The following is a 25023-nucleotide window of genomic DNA, read 5'->3' as shown; positions in this document are numbered from 1 at the left end:
TGCTTTTATTTTTTAAGTTACGCACTTGTTTTTATGAGTAATTTGTAATATCGCAACATTCAGCAATAGGGCACCGAACACTTTTGAGAGGTTCGAAAAATGTAAAGATCTAGTCATCCCAAATTAGTTCCAATCGTGTTTAAGTGAACGATAACATTGCCTTTTACATAGGCACAGTATTAACCAAATAAATCATGCTTTGGTGAATATGACATAAAGTAATGGTGAACACCTGACTCATTGACCAACATGTATACCTGAAATTAATATACAGTTGAATAGCAGAGCATATTCATCTGTATAAGTTTTACACATTTGAAATCCATCCATGCATCCATAACAGTCAAACATCTTAAAATGTCTCTTGCAGAAATTATGGTGGAGTATTCTAAATGTAGTGCTTACCGGTACACTGTGTTTGTCTGCTCTAATTGCCAACGCAATTGTGACGCCAGTGTTCATAGTACTAGTGGCGCCTTTTCTCGTGGTGTACTATTTTATTCAGAAATATTATGTAACCACATCAAGGTAAGGAAGTGATAAGTGTTTATAAAAGTTTGCTGTCGAATACTGTAAGCAGTCAACATTTTATTTCTGATCATGTGCATTGTATGTCAGACAAAGTGACACTCGCAGCACAGCTATATCCACTTTGACATTTGTCTGAAGTCACACACAAAAAGTGGAATCAGCCAATTTATTTTACCATGAGGTGAATACGATTTAACGGACGCTGAATGGAGGTTTGTGTGCCAACAGTTAGTGAAACCAGTTCATGGCAGTTTCTGTCAATGTCATATTCCAGCTTCTACGGAAACCAAAAATTCATGTCAGTACACTGGCACTTTTTAACTAGGTCGAATAACGACCCGTCTCAATGCGAATAAAAATTAACATTCAATAGAGTTTGTCTCAAGGTATGCCAATATTGCTCCATCCTGTGACATTCACCAAAAGATGTCAGCGGTGATCATGAAATGTAGATGTAGAAATATGCTCATGAAAAAAAATATTTTTGCTCTGGCTCTGCAATCGTTTTTTGGAAATAAAAAATCCCATATTACTAAATTTTTTGAAAATCGCTTATCCAAACATGGCGGCTTGACCGCTTGAAGCTATAATAACTGCGAATGTGTGAAAAATTAATCTCAAAATATCCTGAGTTTCCAAGAGTTTTCTTTTAATAAGGCCCATTAAAGACTAGAAATGTATGGCACTGTCATAGGTGTCATAAGTGGCATGTAAATTCAAAAGTTTAAACATCATTTTAGATTTCCCGCCCCTTTTCAGAAAATAATCATGTGAAAGAGAAAATAAAGATTACGACAATAAAATGTCGGCCATCGTATGTTGTGCATTCAAGTAAATAGCATCACGCTTATTTCTTGGATGATCATGATGTGTATGTGCAGGAAATACTGCATTTTTGTACTTTTCCATGGGCGCACCATTTTACGAGTGCGGCACCAATTTATTTCTTAACCTGTGAAAACATGTAGACATAGTCTCAGCGAGCAGCGATACTTCTATGCATGTCATTAAGTTAGCACATTCAAACAAACCAACTTTGGTTGTAAATTAAATTATGAAAATAATGCATAAAATTCGTTGCTATTGTGGCTTTAAATTCCGTTCATAACTATAATGGGTAATAAAGCTATGTTTTCCTTCTCAACTTTTAAGGCTAGTTAAGTTTACCTACAATAGTATCTGCTTTTGATGGGAATTGTTTCATCACGTCTGGTGCGCAAGGGTTGAATCTTTTTGCAACAATATTCATTCCTTTTTGCATTTTTCATCATCAGAGAACTACAGAGAATAGATAGCATCACCAAATCTCCGGTATTCGCTCACTTCTCAGAGACGTTGGGAGGACTATCTGTAATTAGAGCGTATAGGTATGACGCTCTTTTCATACTCTCACAGATTAGACAGTCTTGTACTGTGTAAACATTTATAACATCTATCACAGACTTATGCGCATTTGATCTCATTCTTGTGCGTTGAAAGATCAGTTGCTGTAACTTTTGATGATTTTTAACTATTAAGTTTTGTATGTCTACCATACCTCCATGTTCTTCTCCCTACAGCATACCGAGATACACAATATTTAGCTTGTCAACTAAGTCTTTACTTGTACAACAATCTACGCTCGAATCTCGAAACTGGCTAATGCTGGAATAGAATATTGCAGAGACAATAGTAGATGAATGATCCTAGAATAAAATTTCTGTCTGTCCTTTCCGTTTACAAATGGTGTTTTACTCACCCTGTTCCTATTAATCATGTTTTTGTAGAGACGAAAATCGATTCAGAAAGCGATTGTTGGAAACTATAGACACCAATAATGTGGCTCAACTCTATTTTCTGTGCAGTTTTCGATGGATGACAATGCGTTTGGTAAGTCTTAAACATCACAAAGATGTCTTTCTGTCATGTGGTTGCTCAGTCGAGCCAAATTGTCAAATTCAGCGCAAGAACACTTTGCCTGATCAATCAAGAACAGAATCACATGGATTTCTCGTATATTTATGGAATTGTTACTTGTTTGATGCCGTTTTGTGGCTTGAAGCAAGTGTAAACAAGTAGGTCGTGTTCAACACTGCACCAAGTTAAGAGCAGACAAACGACGACTCGGATCTGCAGTTTGTAATTAGCTCACGAACAGTTGACGCATAAGTACAGGGAAATTTAGTATATGTTTTATGTCTCTCGTTGAAAGGATAAATTGAAGTTTAAGTTTGTGTTCCTACAACATGAAAGTATGTATAAAAGCTATTTTTTGCTTGAGGGACACTCCATTTAGAGTGGACAGATCAGCTGTTTCCGGTCGTCCGCTTTGTCTTTCTTCCCTTCTCAATGGGCAACGGTGCTTGAAATTATCTCAGAAATCTCCCACTCCTTTTCCCTGTTATAAGTTTATATTAACTGAAAAACTATCACTTTGAATTGGCATATTTCGACAAAACATTCGTTGTTATAAAAGAGTTGTCCATATTTTGAAACCAGCCTTTCAACGGCTAGGTGGGCGGGGCAATTTCGGCATCCAATTGTCTTCGAGTGTTTGAAATCCAATATAATTTGTTACAAGTGATAATAGCTTGCAATGCTAATTGAAATGTTTTGCCATTTAGTTAGAGTTTGTTTCGTATGGTGATCGAAGCTCCATCATGGAGCCAGAAAACGGTCCGTTTCTAGTTCCATGGCTCCATGTAATACCAGTCATGAACTGAAAATGCTCACGTGTTTCATAATATATTTCAGTTGCGTGTAAATTTAAACGTTTGCCACATGTTTGCAATTTCATTAACGTCATTAATATTCATGATCAACTTCATGAACAATATTCACCACAGATTAATTCTAAAGGTCATTAAGAATACAAATATGTGATTAACTGAAATAAAAATAGTAAATTTCTCTGACTGCTGTGATTGTATCACCAGTTTATTAAGCAAGTGTAATTGTGTTTTGTCAAGTCCTTCAGGCTGTATATGCCAAACTGTGAAAACTCATTAGATATAAAAATTATAAATTAGCTGACATAAAAAAGCGAAATGACTTTCAATATTAACTAACCTGATATATCAATGCACATAGTATGTTTTGCCAACTTTGAACGAGTAAATCCCGGTATATATCCCTAATTAGGAAGGTTCATTAAATATGCATATTAGGAATTGGCTCAAGTAAAATGCTTAATGAATTTCAATAATGTTGTATTATAGTATCTTCAATATATGTAGCAAGATTCATAAACTTTGGTCTAGTCCATTCAGATATATCCCTAATTAGGAAATTCATTAAATATACAAACTAGCAATTGGCTGAAGTAAAAATGTTTAATGACTTTCAATTTTTAATGTACATAGCAAGTTTCAGTTCGTCAACTTTGGTCGAGTCAATTCAGATATATATCCCTAATAGGGAAAGTGCATTAGTTATGCAAATAAGGAATTGACTGAAGTAAAATGTTTTATGACTTTCAAGAATGTTGTATCATCTGTGATTGCCAAAGCCTTATCGAATAAAACGAGTCTGAGACGAGTTCTTGTATACTGATCTGATGTCACCTCTGGTTTATTACGATGACAAACACTAAGTTGTACATAGACGATTATACCGTTGAAAGTGATGTCTTCACGTTTCGAAGTACCAGAAATATGCTTCGACTTTATAGATCATCGGGCCATCAGACCTTCAGACCATAACAGACCGTAAAAGACCGTAAAAACTGGAATACAATGCGAAAAATACAATGTGTCAAAAACATACTAATTAAAGTACAATCACAAGAAAGCGACAATGATTTCGTTGAAAACTAATTTGCAAACGAAGTCTTGTAATTTGATCAGACAAAGGATCGAACAGTCAAGTGTATGGATCATATACGCTGCACTTGTCTGGCTAATTCACGATGAAGTCAAGACTCAAATTAGTAAATTCTGAGCGAAAATACACTGTAGGTAAAATTCTATTCATGACAAATACCACATGAGATGTATATTTACCTCGCTGGCGACCTGTAAGGCCTTGGAATCAGGACAATTCTGATACGAGGAGAAAGTTTGACGAGTGCAAAGTTTCTTAAGCTTTCTCTGTCCCGCAGTGGCAAAAGCGTAGGAATACAGTACAAATCTGAAGTAAACCACGTGTATTATCTTTGACACGGATTAAGTTACGAAGTACGACAATCTGTTTCGGAAAAATTCTTATTCAATTTCAAGCATCAATTTCTGAGTAAAAATGAGAATCTAACACATCGAAACCCATATCGAAAATAGAACTAATTTCTTAGAGGCGGCTTTGTCCACAGGGAAAGAGGTGAAATGGTGCTTGCCTGTGCAGCGCCCTCAACATGACTGCCGTGTTTTCTTTCCTTTTTATTGATGGCAGTCACATCATCATTAGTACCTTCAATATATGTAGCAAGTTTCGTCAACTTTATGCTAGTCATTCAAATATATACCTAATTAGGAAAGTTCATTGACTATGGACATTAGGAAGTGGCTAAAGAAAAAAATACTTAATGACCTTCACTTATGTTATATCTTAGTATCTTCCTTGTACCCGCCGAGTTTTGTCAATTTTGATCCAGTCAATTCAGATATATCTTCCTAATAAGGAAAGTTCATTAAATATGCAAATTAGCAGTTATCGTTCATGTCATCTTTTAATACCTTTTACGGCTGATGTATATTGTTGTGAACATCATTTGTAACAAATCTCATCAAAGTGTGTGAAGTCCTTTTCAGTGAATGTCCGTTTTTTCTGAAATCGTTAATTATGCACATGAGCAAAATGTTAGCAAGCCCACCCACTAAAAACTAATAAGTTCTTGCAATTTGCAAACTGAATCTATGTACCAGATTTGATTTTGATCTTAATAGCCGTTTTTGAGATATCGGGCCCACAGACAGACAGACAGACAGACAGACAGACAGACAGACAGACACAGAAAGACATACATCGCTGTGACATAAGCTCAGTGTGTGGACACGTTGGCTTAAATATGGTATCTAGTTGTAACTTGGACGGCTTCCTACGGTAACACGTTCCCTTATTATACTTCCGATTCTGTCGAGGTCTCCGTGCATTCGTCGGAAACTCCGCTTAAAGGTTCGAAATCCTGGAGTTCGGAATCGTTGAATTCTGGTTCAGGCCGGGTGTGATAGCGCAAACGTACGGTAGATCAGACCCCCTAGCGACACCCCCTAACTTCCTCAACAGAACACCGTAGGAAAACTTTGCGTCATCAAAGGTGAAGCCTCACAACATTTAATAAAAAAATTATTTTTCGGACAATAAACGGTACATTTCTCATCTTTTCATTACAGATGTTACAAAAAACTTATTCAACTTACTTTTAAAGGCAGGTTGATTTTTGGGTGGACTATCCATTTAAACATCGACAGACCTGTAGTTCAGTTCATCTTAACTGCTTGGCAAGTAATTTGAACATGCGGCAGATATCAAGCGCAAACAAAACATTTTAAATTCATTTCTATTCGATTTCAAGCCCCACCAGCTGTACCTTTCAGCATTATTTTTTATGATTTTACTTTCCAGCTAAAATAAGTTTTTGAGAATGTACTAATTTACATGTGTGTATACACTTATTATTAACTACCTGCGTGGACTGTACATACAATTTTGAACAAGATAAAGATTACACTGCTATTATATAAATGTTTGCCCAAACATTAAATTGTAGCCCCATGCGGAAAAGCAAAAGCCGTGGATGCTGTGCATATCTGCACTGAAATCTTCACATAAACAGCACAGAGTAGTCCAATGTTATGCATGGGTGAAGGTTTTCAACTGACATTGTATGTTCTATTTCCTTTGTAATATTACAAATTTTTGAAAATGGCGGGAAATCTAAACTACCCTAACAATATGAATTTACTTGTCAAATGTTTCACAATGGAAAAGTTTCCTGAAGCAGTAAAAACCTACAAACACAATTGGAACTAATTCAGGATCATTGGATAGTGAAGGAAGGTCGTTTAACCTGCAAATGTAAACTCATCTGCTCTTAGGTTATACACTTGTTTTTATGAGTAATTTGTAATATTGCAACATTCAGCTATATGGCAACTTACACTTGTGAGAAACTTGAAAAATATGAAGATCCAATCATCCCATATTAGTTCCAATCGTGTCTATATGCCTTCAGAGGTAAAGAATTCAGAGAAAACCAGAAGAAAATAGGAAGATATTTCGAGGTCAACAAATTTCAAGACTTACAGCTAGTGGAGTTTAATATTTTATACAGCCTAAACAAAAACTTAAGAAACGTAACAAAATATGGAAATGCTCGAAAAGAAAGTGTTTCGGAGATACACGAAGTGTTCAGAACACTGTACTTGTAAATGTTACTTTGTGATATAATACACACCATCCGACACAGTCATTTCACAAATAATTGAATTTAACCGGCATCTTCATTTCGTACATTGCATAAAATGCATGGCTTGGCAAATCGTTGACTTTTGGTTGCGACGGCAGTAAATATGTCGTTTGGCAGGAGCAGAGGTACAGGGTTGCGATACATTAAACAATTCGCTGTGTTTGACACCTTTTTGACTGACACTTGGCTCGTTTGCGTTTCTGATACACAGCAATAAAATTGAAAACTTATTGAATGTGAATACTGTAATCTTATATTCACCGTTTTTTCACTGTGGTTTAAATTAAACCGTTTTCCCATGTCACCACTTTACATTATCTACAACAAAGTCAGACCTGAATACATTTACTATGTATTAATATAACAAATGTCTTTGTCTATGATAGCTAGGCGAGCAACAAATGTCGTTTACCATAGCTGGAATGTGGTTATAGAAAACAGACTGCAAACGTTAACGGGAAAAAGTGTAAATATACTTCCCATTTTCATAAGATGTCAACCCATTTGAATTATATGCGTCAGTACCATTTCCGATCTTTTGTTGCAAAAGCGATAAGCCTGTTTATTGTTCAAATGTAAAAACATAATACCTACCATTCCTTCACAGGAACTTCTCGGGGCATTCATCGTCTTAATTTCTGCTCTTACATCACTGATAAGCTGCATAGTTGGCGCTATCCCACCGAGCTGGGTAGGATTGGCTCTGACGTACGCAATTTCGGTAGGTGCACTTCCGGGCAATCTCTCCCAACTCACACATCTTCAGCCAATTTGTATAGGATTGTTATACCTAAACCTAGCAAACGTCAGCGTTTCTTTGCCATAACCCTTTGACAATGATGTCAAGTGCACGTGACGGAGAAGCCGATTCTCTTTTGGGTGTTTGGCACTATTTTAATCGCACGATAGATGATAATCACGTTTAGGATTTACAAATTACAATAATATTGTTAATTTTTTGTGTATTACACTCATTATTTTGATTGCACTTATTTATTCATTTGTTTATTTATTTATTTATTTATTTATTTGTTTATTTATTTATATTTCATTTATGTATTTATTTTTGATGATGTGATGAGGAGGAGGACGACGATGGCATTGATTATGGCCACGATAATCGTTACGGTAACGGTTTCAGAAACCTAGTGCGATGATATCAGTTATTGCAACATGAATTTCTTTTTACCGATTACTTCTGAGGTTGCTGTTCGTGAATATTAGCTGCCAAGAATGGGCAATATTAGTCTTTTTCGTCTTTAACACGTCCGTGTGCTCTTTTATTATTTATTTTTTGCAATTTCTGTCAAAAAGATTTGCGGACAATTAAACTGGATGGTTCGAATGTTTGCTGAGTGTGAAATGAATATGAATGCGGTGGAAAGAGTGAAACATTATACAGAACTAAAAACCGAGGAAAACAGAGGTAAGCTTTTTTTATTTTGTAAATACTGCTTCATCATTCTCATACCTACACGTGTATCTGCCTCCCTGAGTCGACGTATCAGTGATCAGACCAAACGCTTACTACATTCAACATGACTTATCGGACAAAAACTGTACAAAAACTTCACAAAATGTTGTAGAAATCTGTCGAATTAATTCATTGATAGACTCACACATTGTAACCCAATGCTTTTACATTTTCTGTTTCAATATTTTCACTTTCAGTGATATGTGATGAATCGGAAAGTCTTGTGCAAACATTTCCCGCCAAAATACAATTGGTTGTAACCTAATTTAATGCAACTCGTTGTTTTTCTACTTAAAGTAAATAGGTGTATGAAATCATGACATTTAAAAATGGAACAATTGGAAGGCAAAGCCTTTAATGAACTGACAATTGTTTAAAAGCGATCACTGACACATTTCATTTATTACAAATATAGGGACGTATAATCCGCCGCCAAGCTGGCCAGACAAAGGCAATATCCAATTTGAAGATGTCTCGGTGAGATATGCCGATGATTTAGAGCCTGTATTAGAAGATATCAATGTGCAATTCAAAGCCGGCGAAAAGGTTAGTATTTATTCAAATCAAAACTTCCTGATTACAATTTATGGCTTTACAATCCTAATATCCGTTCTGACTGGTGTGTGATCCATGTACCGGTGATTCTGATCCACGAATAAGTAACTGTAAAGCAAAAATGTCTCGGTTAAAATGAACATTGCTCATTAAGATATGTCACCAAATCAATGATTTTAGCAAAGTCGCATTAGCTCCCGGGAAGGCCTTTCATAATAAGGACGTAAACGTTTTCGCCTTAACAGACTTGACCAATATTTTTGAGCTTGAAGAGCATCCAAAATTTTTAAGAGATGTATATACTGTTGGTTAAGTATACTTTTATGATATACAAAGTCATTTAAGCTTCCAGTTGCTATGGCAACAGAATGTATTGAGGTGGAAGCTGTCCAGGGTCCGTCGTCTGTCTGCATGTATACCTGTGTGTATGTGTATGTGTATGTATGTATGTATGTATGTATGTATGTATGTATGTATGTATGTATGTATGTATGTATGTGTGTATGTGTGTGTGCTTGCGTGCGTGCATGCTTGCGTGCGTGCGTGCATGCATGTATGTATGTATGTATGTATGTATATATGTATGTATGTATGTATGTATGTATGTATGTATGTATGTATGTATGTATGTATGTATGTATGTATGTATGTATGTATGTATGTATGTATGTATGTATGTATGTGTGTGTGCGTGTGTATGTATGTATGTATGTATGTATGTATGTATGTATGTATGTATGTATGTATGTATGTATGTATGTATGTATGTATGTATGTATGTATGTATGTATGTATGTATGTATGTATGTATGTACGTACGTAAAGTTACCATCCTGTCCGTCCACTCAGTTTTCTGGGAACGGGGTATGTATCTGCTTGAAATTTGGTGTTAAATGTACATGTACACGCCATGTTTCAAGCAACTTCAAGGATTGAATGTGTTTAAAGGGCGAGAAGTCTAAGCTCCTCCAAGACATACTGCCTTTCATTGCATTGCTTCCCCATTTTATCAATCCTTTCTACATGGTCTGAAAAGGCAAGCATTTACTGCGATAAATTAACTTCTCACCAACGCATATTGTGTCTTAAACAGATCGGAATTTGCGGTAGAACCGGCAGCGGAAAGTCATCACTTACCTTGGCACTGTTCAGGATGATTGACACTTTCAAAGGTAAGTAGACAAAATACTATTGACGCAGAGTATCAGTACCCAATCTGCTCATCAATAAAAGGCATATCCAGCTTTCTCTATCTTCATTCTGGTCGTTTGATGTCTTCCAGGACGCATAATTATTGACGGCATAGATATCAGTCACGTGCCTTTGTTGACTCTGCGTACACGCCTGGCTATTATTCCACAGGACCCAGTGCTGTTTACTGGAACGATCAGGTAAGTTACCATTCAGGAGACTCGATTATTAGTTGTCTGCTCTTGTTATATGGTAATAAAGCAATTTTTTGTTTGCAAAGAGGAACTTTTCGGAAAGTAGTCTTGCAAGATCGTTTCAGAAATTCTGTGGTAAATATGGAGACATAGTTTCGAAATACGACATATCTGTTAAACAAATAATGCGTGACGGTATTCTTAACTTTTGACCAATATTCAGTAGCTTCACTGGACTACTATTGTTTTTGACACTTTGCGGCCATTCATGAAGGGTGTAGTATGCTGGCAGGGTACGCTTACCCATTCCGGACACCTGGAACCACCACATATTAATTATATTTGTAGTTCTAGATGGTCCTTCCTGAAATTATAATGTTTGTGTTTATGCGAACAGGTAAATTTATTACCTTCAATGATTTCAATGATTTGATTTGTTTAGACGCCATATTGTAACTTGTAAGAAAATTACTCAACTCTCGTGCACTAGCTTTGTTCATACCATAAAAACTACCTAGCGATCCCTCAGTCTATGCACAATCCCTGTCGGTCATAGCACAAAACCCTCCTTGTAATGTGCTTTGGCGTCTGATGTTGATAGGCGTCGCACATACATATGTTTTATACGTTTACGCATGCCTGGTTATGTCAGGTTTCATAATTGTTATATCAACTTCACTTTTATGCTGTTGAAGATTCAATCTTGACCCGGAAACCACAAAAAGTGACGCTGAACTTTGGAAAGCTTTAGAAGTTGCTCAGTTACAGGACGTCGTCGCGGATCTTCCCGAACAGTTAGGTATGGGCAAATAAGTAAATACAGTAAATTTTATGTGTCTGTTTATGTGACGTATATATTCTATGAATTACCTCTGCTAGCAAAGAAAGATATTGGCAGTGATATATTTTATTGCCTTCGATCACTATCTCATAATGCAAAAAGGCATCAGGGCTACTGTAGCGTTATTATTAAGAAGTTTCGATTTGCATTGCATCATACCTACTTTCACTAAGGAGTTAAAAATCTGCTATTAGTATTTCAGACCTTAATGCGTCTATTTTTAGCTCCCATTTACCGTACTCACTCATATAATGGGGAGTTGCTGAAATCAGTCGGCATGAGTCCGCATGTCTATATTTATGTCTAATAACACTTAAAATATCTTGAAATTCCGCTGCAATTATTGCCTTGACATTTGATAAGAAGGTGTGACTACGTTTTCTTTAAGTTTCCATGCTAGTGCAAGTGTTTAAAATGTCATTATTCCAAACTGTATACATCAGTTATCTTTAGTAATTTTTTTTTCAAATGAAGGTCAAATGTGAACATGAAAATTTCCGGACGATATTTCTCCATAATTGATAATTGTTTTTTTCACAAAATACGATCATTGCTTAGCTTTCAAATTTGTGATGTGAGTTTCGAGGTATGACTTGCTTTCTCTTAGATGAAATGATCACGTTTTGAAGCTGATGTTCTATTTGCAAAACGTTTTTCTCTTCTCTGACAAATCGACTGATTGGTGCTTAGGGATATGTATACATTACTTCATTTTTAATGTAAGGATAGTGAAATGTATTTATATCAATGTTTGTGACTAATTATCATTTTTGCAAAAACATTTTTTCCTCCAAAGGTATCTATCAGAGTTACGATTTGTTCGAAGGTGCCTCTTGACGATAGCATTGACCTTCAATGACTTGGTTTAAAATTTATATATGTAAAGTTTCTGGGCCAAATTTCTCATTTTGAGCCAAAATATCCTCACTTCTTTAACTTCCGGTTTTAAAGCTTTCATACTTGCCGTACCCAACGTACTGCAGTTCCGATCAAATAGGAACACAGTTCCTGGTCAGATTTCTCATTTTCAATCTGAATGTCTTCACTTCTGAAACTTCTTGTCTAATACCTTTCATCTTGTTGTGGGACACTTTTTTGGGAGCCGATTAACTGGGAGCACATCGTCACTGACGCTATTTCCCTGTTGTTTACAGAAGCAGATATTTCAGAGGCAGGTGAAAACTTCAGTGTCGGTCAGAGACAGCTTTTCTGCCTTGCGAGAGCGTTTCTAAGGAACTCTCAGATCCTCGTAATGGACGAAGCTACTGCATCGATTGACATCAAAACGGTATGCTAAAATGCATAAAGTACTGCTTGATAAATCAATTGTGGCGTATTAAAAGCACAGAAAACATCACGGAATGATAGCATTGCTAATGAAGTACCTTGGTTATTATGTAGCGTTTTAGTAGCATGTGGCAGTATGTAAAGCTGAATCCGTCTTTAAAGCAGTAGCCTGTGTAAAACAGACCCTCTTCTGTTTGACACTTACTTGTTCCAGGATGCCACATTACAGCACGTCATAGCTACAGCCTTTGCCGATAGGACAGTATTGACAATCGCCGTGAGTATATCAAATCAACTAATTGACGTTTCAAAATATGTTCACAAAACTTCCTTTTGGATTATGTTAAAAATGTACTTGTTACTTGTTGATTGTCTATTTGTAACAGTTCAACCCCAAACCCCCAAATGTGCGAGTAGCCATCTGACTATCATACCTGATAAACCTCTTGAATCGGATCACTTCAGGATGGTGGTATTGGCTTTGCGGCCTGTATTTTTGGGGTAACTGTGAATGACATCGGGGATCGTATGGATTAATCAGTCAAAGTGGACACATTCTGAACGCAAATAGTACCTATGCCTTCCTAAATCATTACTCTCCGGTATAAGCTCATTCACTAATCAGAGGAACAGAACTGGAGCCTTGTTTTAAAAATATATGACAGAAAATACTGAACATCTTCAACCAAAAACGAACTTCCATGCGTTGTACTTATAGCGAAGGAAGAAGGTTCGAAATGATGTACACGGGAGGCCGGTTAGATATAGATGAAGATGCCTTATCAAATGAAAATCTAACTAAATATATACGATAGAATTACTTTTTTCGCTCTCAGTTTACCCTGTCAAAATATAAAAAAGCTAATAAAATTTCTTCGATATACCACGCTTCACTTCATATTATGGCTATTGTTTTTATAATTACAACTTATAATAAATACAACTTTGATTTCTAGCATCGCATGTCAACTATACTTGACTCGGACAATGTGTTGGTGTTGAGTGAAGGCAGAGTCGTCGAGTTTGGTTCACCGAAGAAGTTAGAGAAACAGGACGGAAGCCACTTCGCTGCGTTGGTCAAGGGACATTTTTAGTGTCACCATGTTAAATCGAGCCGTCTTGTGCTAAATGCCAGTGAATTTTAATATTTGGAAGAATCTCGGACAAGTTGTTTATATGCATGGCTCAATAGCCGTTTAGCATCTTTTGCAGAACGATGAAGATGAAGACGTATTGTTGCCCATATCATATTAAGGTTTGTCCATATGATGGAAAAATAAAATTTAAATTTCCATCAGACTGATGGTGAGGTTGTCTTTATATTTTCGGGTCAGTGTTCATCCTTTTAGGTGATACATCATGAAATAATATTTAATGAAGAACCTTATTAAATTTATACGGAGGACACCTGACAATATGTATGTCCTTTGTGATTGTGAAACGAAACATTTTTAAAATAATCACAATGATACCAATCCATAATCCAATATTACTAGGTCAAAATTCGTTAGACATAAAATTTCATGTGCACATTTGCTAATTGTAATCATCCTATTCTAAGCAAATAAATTAAAATCAATTATCCAATGCCAAAAACTGAGCAAATATTTCTTGTTTTACATTGGAAAAATACTGTTCATAGTTTTCTCATATACAACCTGGTTTTCTATGAAATCCAAAAATCGAATTTCTTAGCTTGTACCCACATTCTTTTTATACTTCCTGTTTCAAGCAAAGTACATTTACAGAATATATCAAAAATATATCAAAGTACCGATATAGATTGTTTTTCAGAGGAAAGTTTTTCATAGTTTACCAAATAGACTCAGTTTATTATGATTTTATATTATGGATGAAGAACTACATCGGTCATATATTGGCTTCTAATAGCTGCGCAAAAAGGGTGACCCTCCTTGTAAGGCATGTGAAATTTCATGACCCTTCAAAAATGCTTGCACAAATAAAGCAACCAACCCGAAAAACACTGCCCCCTGTAATTTCTGTCCAGTGCCAATAATGCAGTTTCATCAAACGCCTAAAAATGGCGATTCAACCTTTTGAGACAACAGTAATCAAAAGAAAGGTATTTTAATGGTATGTAAAGCTACACCAGGTTGATTCGTCTTTGCATGACCTAAAAGCTGCATGACTGCGCAGTGTTCACGTGAAAATCATCGCCCGCCAGAGCAAATCTCTGATGACAACCCGTAACTGTTCTCGAATAATCGTATTAATAGACTCAAAAGAGTGTTAGATCGCAAACATTGAGAAGGAAGCGTGCAGTTATTATGGCCAGGGTGGACCGGCTACACCAAGGGGGCTTCACCTGAAATTGAATAATTGCAAATGGGGGACCTATGAACGGTAATAGAATGTAAATGTACGAAGAATAAACTTTATTCCTTGGAACAATGTGATTTGCTTACTACAGAAGTTCATGTTCGAAACAAAAGGAGAAATGGGTATTTGCTATTGAAAATCAAAGGACTCGAGACTTTGTTAAAAGGCACTGCTACTGCCTTGTGACCAATATTCAATATTAATACACCGACTTTCGACCTTTGTCTTGACAGAGGATTATATTTCGATTAGGGCGGTAGAAAGGGACTTGCTACAGCTTTGATACACTTCCAATGCTCATATATTTTGTCGAGTGGCCTTTTCACCGACCTTTTTTGAAGCCAAGAAGGTACCGCTGGCAACGCCTTAACATCAACAGAAAAATTGCTGCATTGAATGTTTATATTATGGCGTTCACGGTGAATACAACATGACCGTAAACGAACTTTAACGATTTATTGATTCATGTAACGAGACACTGTACTGTGTAACAGATAGGGAGCACTTGTGATGAATACCGTTTTATAAGATAATCTATAGGAAACATGAGAAATATCTTCAGAACTCTTGGACTAGTTGTGTATGTTTGATAGATGAAATGGTACAGCCTGTGCCTTGAACTCCACTGCAAGACTAATTTTAAGAACACTCGAAATAACGTCTAAAACGGCCATGGAACCTCTAACACGATTGAAACTAATTTGGGATAATTGGATGGTGGAGTATTGTCGATTTAATCTGCAAATGTAAGCTCAACAAAGTTTTTTTATGAGTAATTTGTAATATCGCAATATTCAGCTATAAGGCACCTAACACTTTTGATAATTTCCAAAAACTACAACAATCCAGATTCTTTATACGTTACTTGTCGAGGTCGACATTGAGGAGAGTGTTCAAAAGAGGGCTCTCCGTATAATCTACCCATTCCATTCATATAACCAGGCTCTTGAGTTAGTTAACATTGACACTCTTGACACTAGGCGTAACAATATTTGCAAGTTGTTTGCATCATCGATTCTAGAGGACAATCACAGCCTTCACCATCTTGTTCCATCTCCAAACCATCACAAGTATTCTACGCGATTCAATGGGAAAGTTTCTTTCAAATATAGGACAAAACGTAGGGATAACAGTCCTGTCGTGTATAGCATCAGACTGGTTGAGTAATTTTGTTTTAATTTGTTGTTGTTTTTGTTTTGTTTTTTTATTCTGAGTTTGTCTCCCCCTTTTGTATAGTGGTTTACTTGTTCATGTATGTCTGAGTCTATTAGTTATTTTAGCTGCAGCTTTTTGCGATCCATCTTCCCTGTTTTATCTTTACGACTTTTATGACTTTTGTTGTAGTAAGGCTTTGTTTTTATTCTTTTTTCCTTTTGTTTTAACATGCTTTTATGTTCATTGATTCTGTGAACTCAAATAATTTGACCAATTTTAATGACGGTCACCATAATGTTTTAATAAACCATTATTATTATTAGTGTTTTAATGAGTAATTTGTAATATTGCAACATTCAGCCATAGGGCACCTGACACTTTTGAGAAATTTGAAAAATACAAAGATCCAATTATCTCAAATTAGTTCCATCCGTGTTCTCTTTAGACAACATGAATAAACAAATTATAAGTGAAAACGTTAACTGTTATACAAAGTCAATGTTCAATTCGATAGACATCATCTAAATACTCTATGGCTGTAGAGAATGTCGTGAAAAGTATAGCCCGTCAAGGCAGATCTCTGATAACCACCCGTAACTTTCTCGATGCTCCCATAATAAACCCTCTAGACTTGTGGCGTTTTAGAACTTATGAAAAATGCAGTTATTATGTCCAGGTTAACCGACAAAATTCGGGGAAGAGGGAAGCGGGGTATCTGATATTGGAAACTTGTGAAGCTTGGAAGTCATTTTGTACACCGTAACATTGCTTTCGACTAGATGGACCTTGGAAATTTAAGTGACTCTTTTTTAAAAACCCATGACGCCCGTTGCAATTTTCCAGTTTCACATGTCTCTCCTCGGACTTTGCCGTTCCACCCTTAACGGTATTTGGATAGCATGCGGAGGGGGTATCGGTTACGCTTTGTTTATTTCCTACTAAGGGTAATTCATTTTTATTGGAGTTTAAGGCTAGTTAATTTCGTAAGCAGCAAATGACGAATTTACCACCCCAAGATCCATATAAACTAAACACTCCCTGAACAGTTTCGACCATTGATATGGCGTTGTCGAGTGAGTTGCAGTGGTTAACCGCAGCCATGATAGACAATTCAGCAACCTGCCATTATAATCAACGGATTCTCGACACTATCTATGGTGTAGTCCACGTTTGTTTTCTGTAAGTTCTGTTTCTGTTCGATCTGTTTAATGAACAGGCACTGAGCACATGGGAAGTATAACCGCTGTTGAAAAATAGAGACGGAACTTTTTATACCACTCGATCCTGATATAGAAACTGCAAAATGTAGTAGAGTCAGAACCTCCAGAAACAGTCGCAATGTACCTTAATAGACAATAGATTAAATTAGATTCTGAGAGAATTGCCTGGTAGATTCAGACAGAATACCCGTAGAAACGAACACCGCCGAGAATAATACAGTGACGTAGATATTGTGGTTAAAGTGCGTGACCTTAAGGGTAACCTTAATAACGAAGTTTGTTTTTGTACCAGAAACTCCCTGATCGGGCTACCCCTTTCCCAAATGTATCCCAAAAGCATATCCATACTTTCACAATGTGATTAACGAATTGGAATATGTGGAAGATCGGACAAGTCGTTTATAAGCATGACCCAATAGCCCGATAGACCGTTTTTTTTCATTATACGATCTTTTGCAGAACTGTTTGGATGAAGATGTATTGTTGTTTGTCACTCATTGAGGTTGATGCATCGGATGAAAAATAAAATTTGTTTTCCTCAGAATTATGGTGAGGTTGTCTTTGTATTCCCGGGCTAGTGTCCATTGCTTTAGATGATAAATCATGGAGCACTATGTATTTCATATACACCAAAGACACGACAATATCTACGTTCTGTGTGACAGTGAAGCAAAACAAATGTTTACGCTTATCCATGATAAGAAAATCACTTGAACCTCGACATTCAAACGATATTTTACAGTGTTGTCAATTACTGCTTTGATCATTAAAGAGCTTTGGAAGTAGTACCAAGTGTCTGAAACTACAAAGTTCATTCTGCTTCAATGCTAAACCCATCAACGCACGTTCTATGATGGCATGGCCCATTGTAAACCGCCGAGTGAGAAAGTTTTCTATGGAATCCGATAATCAAATCTATTGTACACACATGCTATTCATACCTCCCTCTTCAAGCAAAGGACATTTACATAAATTATAAAAATACATTAAAGTACCGAAATCGGATATAAATTATTTGGAGAGGACGGTTGTTAATAGTTTGCCGAATAGACTCTGTTATTATGATTTTATACTTATAGATGAAGCACAATATCGGCCATGTCTTGGCTTCTAATAGTTGCGCAAAAAGGGTTGCCCTCCTCAAAATGCTTGCGTGAAATTTCATGACCCGTCAAAAATGCTTGCACGAAAAATAGAAACCAAGCCCCAAAAAACACCCCCGTAATTTGTCCAGTCCATATTATGCGTTTTCATTCAACGCCAAAAATGGCGATTCAACCTATTGAGACAACAGTAATCCAAAGAAAGGTATTTTAACTAGTATGTAGAGTTACACCAGTTTGACTCGCCAATGCATGACCTAAAACCTGCATGACTGCGTAGAGTTCACGTGAAAAGCATCTCCCACCAAAGCAAATCTCTGATGACAGCCCACAACTTTTCGCGAATACTCCTTTTAATAGACTCAAAAGAGCGTGAGGTCGCGAACGTTTAGAAGAAAGCGTGCAGTTACTATGGCGACACCAAGTGGGCTTCATCTGAAATTGGATAATTATAAATTGGGAACCCATGAACGGTTATTGAACAATTGTACATTGTAACACAGTTTTCGACAAGGTGGACCTTTTAAAAATTATTTGACCCCTTTAAAAATACGGTTCGCTTTGCAACCTATTTCAGGTCAATTCTCATCACTTATGATCATGATGACCTGATTATTTGTGAGATCTGCCATGAAGTATGATTGTTGATTATTATAGTCCGAACGTCAACAACACTTTGTCAATGACGCTGCATACTGTACACAAAACATTGTATTAGCGAGGCAAATACTTTGTAATCCAACATATTTAGGAAGACACAAATAAGCATTTACTAGAACTTATTTTCTTATGAAAAATATGGAATTAAATGTTGTCATAAATTAAAGCTATTATACCCTTTAAGAATAATGTACATGTGTGATGGCGTCATGCGTCAAATAACGTCTCTGAAAATTTTCAATCGTGTTGAATGATGTAAGTTTATCAGCAACTGCCAACTTATCACGCTAATTGATCCATGAAAGTTTCTATCCTACAAATCGATTTGATTTGATAACTGAAATTTATGTTCGAAATAAAAGGAAAAGTGGGTATTTCTATTGAAAATCGAGGACGTGACTTTTTGTTCAAAGGCACTTGCGACTGCCCGGCGACCAAGTACTTGACATCAATACACCGACTTTCGACCTTTGTCACTAAAGAGGATTATATTTTGATTAGGTCAGTAGGAAGGGCCTTCCAACAGCTTTGATACACTTCTAATGCCCATATATTTTGTCGAGTGGCTTTTATCACCGACCTTTTTACAAGCCAAGAAGGTACCGCAGGCTACGCGTTAACACCCAACAGAAAAATAGCTGCATTGAACGTATCTCTTGTCGTGTTCGGGGTGCAACATTTGACCTAAATACTCCATGGCTGGACAGAGTTGACGTGAAAAGCATAGGCCGTCAGGGCAGATCTCTTAAAACGACCCGTAACTTTCTCGATGCTCCCATAATAAACTTAATAACCCCCTAGAGTTGTGGTGTTTCAGAACAAAGGAAAAGTTCAGTTATTATGTCCAGGGTAAAGCGACAAAACATGGGAGGGGGAGCGGGGTATCTGAAATAAGAAAAGTTGCGAAGCTGGGAAATCATCTAGTTTACTGTAACATACCTTTCGACGAGACGGACTTCTTGAAAATTCAGTGACTCCTCTTAAACAACCCATGACGCGCTTTGCAATTTTCCAATTTTACATGTCCCTCCTCGATTTTGCCGTTCCACCCTTAACGGCATTTGGATAGCACGCGGATGGGGTATCGGTTACGATTTGTTTATCTCCTACTAAGGGTAATTTTCTTTTATTGGAGTTTAAGTTAGTTAATTTCGTAAGCAGCAAATGACGAATTTACCACCCCACCAGCCATATAAACTAAACGCTCCCTGAACAGTCTCTACCAGTGATATTGTGTTGTCGAGTGAGCTGCAGTGGTTAACCGCAGCCATGATAGACAAATCAGCAACCTGCCGTTACAATCAACAGATTCTCGACACTATCTATGGTGTAGTCCACGTTTGTTTTCTGTTCCTTCTGTCTCTAGTGCTGATCGGATTTAGATGCTTCTCTACTAAACGAGAGTATTCATCGAAAACGCTGATACCCTATCCAGGACACAAACGCAAATGGATATTGTCCACTCTCTTGATTTTAGTGTTACTCTGTGGCGTCGGCGAAGGTGTTTTAACAGATTTGTCCTGGACTTCTGTAACTCAACCGCATCTGTATGTACCCCAGTCGTGTGCACTGCTCTGTGGACTAATAAGTTTGATGTACTATAACTATCTGGAATATTGGAATCGACCTCAGTTGACTTGGTTGTTGGTATTGTATTGGCTGTCTGCTATTGCCATTGACAGTGTCAGACTGACCCAACAAATAGATGAAACTGGCTTTGACCTTTCGATCATGAGACTTGATATTATTTTTGTAAGCATCGTAATATACTCATGCTTACTAATGTTAGAATTCAACGTATTACGGACACAGGTAAGAGGTAAATATTATATATATATATATATATATATATATATATATATATATATATATATATATATATATATATATATATATATATATATATATATATATATATATATATCGTGCTTTTGATCCACCCTCCCAAGATCTAGTGGTCTATCCCCTGTTCTAATAAGTTAAACTATAGACCCTAGCAAAAGACATATGTCTTTTTTTTTCAATTTGTAATCTGATCTCTGCCATATTTAAAAGAAGAAGAGCTGTGTAGAAGCAAGTAAATTCGATTCTTTATGAGTGTATAAAAGCACTGTTCCACTCTAAATCTTAATCACGGTAGGCTATGAGTAGTCATTTTGGGAAAAGGAGCTGTATCGTGTAAGATATATATAAATATATATATATATATATATATATATATATATATATATATATATATATATATATATATATATATATATATATATATATATATATATATATATATATATATATATATATATATATATATATATATATATATATATATATATATATATATATATATATATATATATATATATATATAATTATATTCCACACGCTCGTTCTGCATAGGAGAGGTATGTTGTAGACCACCAGCCCCGAGGAATTTCTGGTTTAGAATTACCGAGCCCGTTGGCCGTGACAATTCTAAACCAGAAACTCCGAGGGGACGGATGTCATCTGACTTATACCACATAGTCACAATTATCATATAGCCCACTAGATATGTTAGCCGATCCCTGTCGCAACGTTTCTAAATGGACAATGGTTTTTACCATTAAGTTCTGCAGAACCAACAAGTCTTTGTTTCCATTGTTTGAAGTCAATGGATAATAATCGATAGTGATCAATAATGATTTGCATATTGTGCAGGTGTCACCTGGTCAGCGCGAGCAAAGTCATGTTTTTGCATTTCCAATATTCATTTTTAATTTCCCAAACCATGCTGCTATAAATCGCTCCATGGCTAAATGGTTAGCATGTAGGTCTCCCGCGTAAAAGTCTGTGGTTCAAATACTGGTGTAGACATGCATTGTTTAGGGCCTTGTGGGTGGAATTTATGCGGGCAGTCGTAGGCAGCTAATGAACGGGGACTGAGGAGATTGGAAGTAACATTGATACCACTGAAACCTGACCAAGGAACTGCATAATGTAGTAGAATCAGAACCAGTCATAATGTACCTAAATAGTCGATGGTTGTTAGAATTAGATTCTGACAGAATCGCCTGGTAGGTTCAGACAATGGAGAAGTAAGTGGAAATAAACACTGTCAAGAACAATACTGTGATGTAGGGATTATGGTTTTAATTGCATGACCCTTATGAGTCACACACATCACAAGGCAGGTGCCCGAAAAAAGTTTGGAGTGTTAAGTTTTTGTTTTTTGACGAGTGTCTGGGAAGCACTGATGACTACCGATGATTTGAACAACTGTTGGTCAAATGTTTCCTTGATATCGAATGAGTGGGGTATCTTCGCTTGCCTAAGTCTCTTGTCCGGGCAGCTTGGTGCTCCTCGAAAACAGACTTTGGCAGAACGAGTCGTTAGATCCTGTGTTTTAAAGCGCCACCACACGGTTGCACATGATCGGTAATAGCCTGTTACGTAATCGCTTACCACGGCAGTAGTTCTTCAGTTCAAATGGTGACGTCCATGACCGACCTCGGGAAACGTATCACGAGCGTCTTATCAGGTAAAAGTTTGACTGGTAGTCAAAAGAAAGCAGTAATCCTACTTTAACATGGTAACGATGTCGTTTTTAACAGGTAAACTGGAAGTGGTAAATCTCTGTGCTATTAATTACGCAGTACAATAAATTACCCACAATTCTCTTTGATTTGTATCATTTAAGGTTACCTTTCTTATAGCTTTTTCAACTCTGCCTATAAGCAATAATGTGCAGCATCAGAATAATTGTTGAGTAATATCTAGTAAAGATACGTTTATGTATTTCAGTGAAAGTTTCCAAATAACATTAAACAACAATAAAGGTCACATTCTGTAGGTACTACAAATGCCACACTTTTTGGCAGCATTTGTAGTACCTGCAGAATGTGACTTCTATGGTTATTTAATGGTTACTTTGAAATTTATACTGAAATATCTAAACGTACTTTTAATAGATATAATTAATCAATTATCTAAAGGTGTCGATTGGAACTAATTTAGGATAATTGGATGATTAGATTATGTCGGCTTAATCTGGAAATATAAGCTCATCTGCTTTTCTTCTTAAGTCATACACTTGTTTTTAAATAATTTGTAATATTGAAACATTAAGGTATAGGGAACCTAACACTTTCGATAAATTTGAAAAATGTGAAGATCCATTAATCCAAATTAGTTCCAATCGTGTTAGTTATTAATATTCTAACGTCTGTGAACCAATCAGACTGCATTGTTGGTAACTTATTGTTCTGTGGACCACTGAGGAATCTCAAACGATACAAATCAAAATAAATTATGTGAAATCTACAGTGCTGTGAATTACTTTGCGTTACACTTAAGTCAAAGCAAACCAGTCTTTAGTGATATCCGGGTCCATTCTCATCAGCAGTATGCAGGAAAAAGTTGCCTAATTACGTCGTCTTTCCCTGTCGGGAACATATATCGACAATTCAGAGTCTCCAAGACCAGCCCATCGATCTCTTGGATCACGGAGGTGACTTTCACCTCCATGCCTGGACCGAGGTCGAAGTTGCACACTCGGCAGTTGGCCAGCGCCAACTTTGCCTTCTTCAACATGTGAAGATCCAATAACATGAATGAGGCGAACTGTGATTGGTTCGCCAAATTTTGAAGTTCAAACCCACTTCAACCAGACAATATAGTCGGTAAGTCCCGCACGGGGTAATTAGTTGAAGATTTTTAGTCGAACTAGCGACCCGTGCGAGTGGGCAGTGGGAGTGGGATGATTCAAACGAATGTAGTATGTGTACGCCAAGGTCCCTTTAATGGGACTATGCCCTTTGGGGAGACTTAAACACCTCTCCCCACCCTCAACCAGGATTTATTTTATCCCGCGGGTTGCTTTTGTAGAGTATGTGTCGAGATTATACTGGCCGTGATCATTTGAGATAAAAGCATTTGTCACTCATGTTTGGGAGAGGCAATCTCGACAGTCAAGGGTATGGATGCTATGCCAAACTAAACTAGCAGTGCAGAATAGACGGCGGAAAAAAGGTGTTTAAGTCACCCGGGAGGTAGTCCGGTCAAAGGGTATACAAAACTAACTACCTCGGTCTGAACCCCCTTTTTCACATCAAGGAAACATTTGGCCCACGGGTATTACAACAGTATGATCTCTTATCACGCTGGCACTCCGAAACTTCATTTTGAAGGAAATGTAGAATTTTACATTGGTAGGCTTATTTATTATTATTTATAATTATTTTTATTTATTATTAATGTCATATTTGTCCAGAAATACGGAATTTAGAACTCTCCCATCAACAGAAATGTTGTTGAGTTTGTGCTTTGTAACAATACTAGGTATAGTGCATCAAATTCAAGGTCAGATGTCATCCCCGCCCAAAATTCCACTGCTTACTGACTTTTTAGTCCACAGTGTTATATAACACCTCTATTATCTGCTACCTGAAATCACACCTAAAGTTAATCTTGACCTTTCATTCATTCATTTTGCAATAGTTCTGCAAAATAAAGACATAGAAAGCAACAAATATGGCTTTTAAATTTACTTCTAGCCATCTTTAAAATTCAAAATAATGCAATGTTTTCCCTTGCATTTTTGCTCACGTGTGCACACGTGAGCATATGTCGCAGCAATGTCTGTCTGTCTGTCTGTCTGTGTGTCTGTCTGTCTGTCTGTTGGTCCATTTTCTCAAAAACGGCTGAACGTATTTCAGTCAAATTTGGTAGACATCTTCAGAATTCAAATGGCTAGAACTGAAAAGGTTTTGGTGGGCGTGGCTTGGATATTAATGAAGTTATGAAAGTTTTAATTTTTCTGTTACGCCGCGTATGACAAGTGAAAACAATCGACTGTTTGAGGGCGCTGTGAAATGTGCTTGTCGAGGTTGGCTACAGCTGGATAGCTCTGGTTTCAACCACGGTCCCTCCGTGTTTCAACCTCGTATTGAACATTAAAAATATGATATTTTATTACTCATTCAACTCACTATTCAAGATAAAATATCGTTTAGCAAATTAGCTTTATCCTTGGTAATTGATTGTTTCCCTCGCTGCTCGATCGCCAGAAATGAGTACATACGTTCTCTACCTAGCCTCATGGCATGGAAGTGC

General features: G+C 36.8%; 2 protein-coding genes across 3 annotated transcripts in view; both read left to right on the top strand.

Moving 5' to 3' along the window:
* LOC139135641 (ATP-binding cassette sub-family C member 8-like) overlaps positions 1-17714 on the top strand; it is a 40755-nt gene extending 23041 nt beyond the window's left edge. For both annotated transcript variants that reach the window (XM_070703145.1, XM_070703146.1), the window contains 12 exons: positions 371-528; positions 1806-1898; positions 2298-2400; positions 7521-7634; positions 8228-8339; positions 8803-8933; positions 10036-10114; positions 10225-10333; positions 11023-11126; positions 12323-12456; positions 12670-12732; positions 13412-17714. In XM_070703145.1, the coding sequence (XP_070559246.1) occupies positions 371-528; positions 1806-1898; positions 2298-2400; positions 7521-7634; positions 8228-8339; positions 8803-8933; positions 10036-10114; positions 10225-10333; positions 11023-11126; positions 12323-12456; positions 12670-12732; positions 13412-13549 (1338 nt within the window). In that variant the 3' untranslated portion in view covers positions 13550-17714. The remainder of the gene's footprint in view (positions 1-370; positions 529-1805; positions 1899-2297; positions 2401-7520; positions 7635-8227; positions 8340-8802; positions 8934-10035; positions 10115-10224; positions 10334-11022; positions 11127-12322; positions 12457-12669; positions 12733-13411) is intronic.
* A 2435-nt stretch (positions 17715-20149) lies between these two features.
* LOC139135639 (ATP-binding cassette sub-family C member 9-like) overlaps positions 20150-25023 on the top strand; it is a 67069-nt gene continuing 62195 nt past the window's right edge. Inside the window, exon 1 of the mRNA XM_070703141.1 lies at positions 20150-20745. Within this exon, the coding sequence (XP_070559242.1) occupies positions 20203-20745 (543 nt within the window). The 5' untranslated portion in view covers positions 20150-20202. The remainder of the gene's footprint in view (positions 20746-25023) is intronic.

The sequence above is a fragment of the Ptychodera flava genome, chromosome 6 (genome assembly GCF_041260155.1).
Source record: "Ptychodera flava strain L36383 chromosome 6, AS_Pfla_20210202, whole genome shotgun sequence".
Lineage (NCBI taxonomy): Eukaryota > Metazoa > Hemichordata > Enteropneusta > Ptychoderidae > Ptychodera > Ptychodera flava.
The sequence above is the reverse complement of the archived record's forward strand: the minus strand, read 5'-3'. Positions and strand labels throughout refer to the sequence as shown.